Below are 4,516 nucleotides of genomic sequence, written 5' to 3' on the forward strand. Positions count from 1 at the left end.
ATTTGTTGAAACTGTACTTTCGATTTGATTTGAAACTGTCTCATTGCTATATGTTTATCAATAAAACTTTGAAAAGAAAAAAAAATAAAATAAAAAAATATATATATTGAATCTTTATTCTAAGTGTACTGCTTCAACATTCAGCTTCAAACAAACAAACAAAAATACCTCATAAAAGTGAACTAAAAATAAAGGGTTTCTACACATGCCTCCAAATTTCTCTTCTAAAGTTAGGAGCAACAGCACCAGATGTAGTGCTATAAACTTGCAATCCCAGTACTCAAAGACAGGAGGATTATAAATTCAAGGGTAGCCTGGGTTACACAGTAAGGCCTGCTTCAATAAATAAACAGTGTTCAATAATTTGACACAACTTCTGCACCGTTTCTCTGGCAAGTAACTTAAGAGCATCATTACTCTGGCCAAGCGAAGGCTACAGAGATCATACTGCCATACTTTTTGGGTAATGAAACTAAAGTGATAAACAAGCTATCTAAATACAACCATCAATCCCTGTTTAGACCTGTATATGCTTACAAAGCAGCTGAATGGCCCTACTATTTCCTTTCTAAACAACAGCAAAAACTTGCTAGAGAAGGCAAGGTAGATATGAGTGTCATCCCCACCGACTAAAGTCTGACTCCAGACTCAGGGGAATGAAGCGGCAGCCCAAGGTCAAACATCTTTAAGTGAAGGGACAGAACAGAAACTTGAATTTTCTCAAGACTCCTTCATAACAATACATTACAGTAGAGTGTATATTGGGGCTTGGGAGTTCAAGAGAAACAATCCAAGAAAGAATTGCTTGAGAAGCTGCAACACAATTTTAACTTAGAAACTGGCAAGTCTAGACACGAAGGACCTTAAAAGTTCTGATTCATTTCTAGAAGCAAAAGTTCTTTGCTGCTGCTGTTCAGAACTATGGTGGCATTCCAAAGAAGCAGGCATCCCAGTTCTGTGCCCCTGTGCATGCAACTTGCATGCCTGATACGCTCCCCACCCATTTCTCATTTTAGCCCGCTTCCATTTGACCTCTGTGACTCAGCTCAGATGACACCCTCTTTCAGAAGCTGACCTCCATAGTGTTCCTGAAGCACTCTGGGTTACCTTACACCACTGCAATGTCCTGACTAGCTTTTCTGTCTGAATTTTCCCTACACATAAAAGTACTAGGGAGAAAGTTAAGGAAAAATGTGGTAGTACACCTCATGTGACTTGGATTCTCATACCCAACACATGGAACAACTCAGTAAATATTTATGGACTAAATGAATCAACATGACAATTCATAGATGCCAAGACAACCTCCCCAAACACACACTGAACAGATTTTTAAGTCCATTCTCTTGCTCTTAGATAAGAGAACTTCAAGACACCTTCAGTGAAAACCATGCTCACTATATTCACTTTAGCTACTTAGATTTCTTCCCCAGCCTTGCTCCTGTGGAAGTAGCCCCTGAGATTACACAAGCTCAGGTACAGATGTTCCTTGACGTAAAACAAGGTTATATCCAGATAAACCTGTCACAATGGAAAACATCATAAACAGAAAATGTATTTAATGCACCTAACTTACCAAACATCATAGCATAATCTTATCTACTTTAAACATGCTCAAAACACTTACATTTGGCTACCACTGCAAGAAATCATTTAACACAAAGCCTTCTGTACAGTGCTGTCATTTTAAATATGTTTGTTGAATATTTCTGGTACCCACATGGAAATTTTAGATGGATACTTTGTAGACAAGCTGGTATAGAAAAACGTAACATCAAAAAAAGAGGCATCAGGGCCAGCGAGATAGTTCAGCAGACTAGGCACCTTGGAAAGTGTAGGGACTAGGATTTGATCCCCCGTCCCACATGCTGCAATGGCCCTGGGCTGCTGGGCCAGAAGTCTGGGCATGGTGGTGCGTGCCTGTAATCCCAGCGCTTGGGAGGCTGAAAACAGGAGGATCACTACGAGTCCAAGCTGCACAGTGAGACCCCGCATGAAATGCATTAAAAAGAAAAAAAGCCATCACAGTACATTGCAGACTGTCAGTTGTTCCTAATGACCAGCTGACTGGAAGCTGCAACCCACCCCATGAGAATGGGGATCATAGTACTTAATGAGAACTGAGAAAAAAAAAATTCAAAATAGCTTCAACTGAATGCATATTACTTTCACACCACTGTAAAGTCAAACCATCGTAATGAGGCACCCTCTGTATTATCAGGAAACTAAACTTTTGTGGATTTTTTGGGGGTCCTATTTTGTTTTCACCATAACTGGAAAGGCACAGGTCTCTTACAACACTCAAAACTATTTCACAATGATGACTTGGGAGACAAAGTGACAAGCACAGCTCTTTGGACCATTTCCCAGGAGTTAGACAATATAATGGATAAGAAGTTCTGGGTTCAAATGTTATCACTTGCCAACTGGGTAACTTTAGGCAAGTGACCCTACATTATTTATCCACAGTATAAATAAGCTGGGGCTCCTCCGGCCAGCAGACATTGCACAGAAATCAAGTGAGCACATACCATGAGCCGCACACCGGCGGTACCAGTAGTTACCCAGCTCTGCAAACTGAAGCATATCGCCATCAAGTCAGTCCATTTCCTTCCCAGCACTTACCACTACTGCACTGATCCTGTACCCCAGCTCATTTCCCCCTCGTTAGAAGGTGAGCACTCTCTCTCCAGTGTCCACTTCAGTTACTCAATACATGCGAAAAGAAGGAATGAGCAAGCCAGAGAGGGCCCCTGTTGTTTCATGGTCCTTACATTTAGATGGAAAAATTAAAAATATAATGTACATATATGCATGTGTATATACATATTCAATATGTGTATTCACAATCATTATATTCATATATGCATATTGATAACATACCTATTATATATACATGTACGTATATTATATTTATACATACATGTATATGTTCGTAAGAGTACACAAAGATACAAATTAAGATGATAAGTACTGGTGGGGAAAAAAAATCAGGGCCCTGAATTGCCATAAACACTCTTCCCGCGGCTTTCTCTAGCTCTAGCTCCAGTAGCTCCAGTAGCTCTGATACAAAGTATCCCAAGTCGAGGTAGCCTCCCTGAACTGCACAGCCCTGAGAATCGCACGAGGAACATAGAAAGTTTAGTTAGTCGCAGCAAGTCTCAGGAGACAAGATGGGACACGAAAACAGAAAACAACATCCGAACAGGAGGTTCCGCTCCCGAACTCATTCCGCACCTAAGGCTCCTAACAGGTCTGGGCGTATGCGGCGGAGGGGCAGGATCCTGTCCTCAGTGCGTTTCTCTTCTGGTGTCCAAACTCAGCGCCTCTGGTGTAGCGAAAAGTACCACGGGGACGGCGAAACAGTGTGATGGGGAATGACAGCGGGTGCCCACGACGGGCTGGGCAGTCCCAGCAGGCCTCTGGGGCAGGCGACACCTGACCTAAGTAAGACTTTGTGAAGAGCAGGGAGGCCTTGAAGGGGCTGGAGGCCGCCGGTGGGTACTCCGGGACGGAAAACCTCAAACTCGTCGGGAAGTTCCAGCGGCCAAGGTAACAAGTGCCTCGAAGGCGAGGCGCCCCTGGAGGCTGGGAGGACGCGCAGGCCCGCGCGCACATGGCCGCGTGGCCCTCGGGGGTGCGGGCGGCGCCGAGGCGCGCTGAGCCCCACTGCCCTCGGCGGCCGCGCCGTCGGACGGGGGCGAACGCGGAGTCACCCGGCGCCGGGCTCTGTCGCTCCGCCGCGGGTGGGGGCTGCGGCGGGCGGGCGCCCGGCCGGACCCGGCCCGGAACCTGGCCAAAGTCGGTTGGCTGAAGACGGCAGGCCTCCTGGGCTTACCTCGGAACTTGAGCTCGTGCTGCGGCTCGAGGCTCAGGACCTGCTCCACCTTCGCCATGTTCCTCGGCGGCGGCGGGGCACCTTAGGCGAGCGGAAGGTCACCTGAGCAGAGCGGAAATGCTGCGCCCCCTTTAAATTCTACCGCGAGGCGGGAGGGCGGCGCGGGCCGGGGTCGGCGGCGGGGCGCGCGCGGGGGGGGGGGGTGGCCTACGCGCTGCAGGCGGAGGGGCGGAGGGCGAGGCGAGGCCGCGGTGCCCGGCGAGCTCACGGCACGCACGCACGCACGCAGCGACGCACGCACGCACGCAGCAGCTGGCCGGCCCGGGCGGCGGGAAGCGGCGCCCTACGCCGGCTCCAGGGCCAGGAGGGAGGCTGCGCGCGGAGCCCCTCCCGGGCAGTGCGCAGGCGCATCCAGGCCGTGGGGCGGGGCTGCGAGCCGAGGGGCGCGGCTTCGCGAGGTCTGGGGCGGGTGCTGGGTGCTCGCGACGACGCAGAGGTCCGCAGGAACTTTTAAGGGCCCACCTGACTCGCGCTGTGTTAGATGGTTTGCACTGTAATAAAAATTAACAAGTATAAACTTACACTCTCTCTTGCCCATTTAGTGCCAGGCACTGTTAGAGACTTTAAATAATAATGCAAGTACTTACTATAAACTGTTTATGGGGTGAATGTACGTAC

At 48.4% G+C, this 4,516-nt stretch overlaps 1 protein-coding gene across 1 annotated transcript in view; it reads right to left on the minus strand.

The window, feature by feature from the left end:
* The window catches only part of Vapb (VAMP associated protein B and C), a 57,552-nt gene extending 53,506 nt beyond the window's left edge, over positions 1-4,046 (minus strand). The window contains exon 1 of the mRNA XM_004647252.2: positions 3,839-4,046. Coding sequence (XP_004647309.1) covers positions 3,839-3,896 — 58 coding nt within the window. The 5' untranslated portion in view covers positions 3,897-4,046. The remainder of the gene's footprint in view (positions 1-3,838) is intronic.
* Positions 4,047-4,516: the final 470 nt, after the last annotated feature.

The sequence above is a fragment of the Octodon degus genome, unplaced genomic scaffold (assembly GCF_000260255.1).
Source record: "Octodon degus isolate 3935 unplaced genomic scaffold, OctDeg1.0 scaffold00296, whole genome shotgun sequence".
In the NCBI taxonomy this organism is placed as follows: domain Eukaryota; kingdom Metazoa; phylum Chordata; class Mammalia; order Rodentia; family Octodontidae; genus Octodon; species Octodon degus.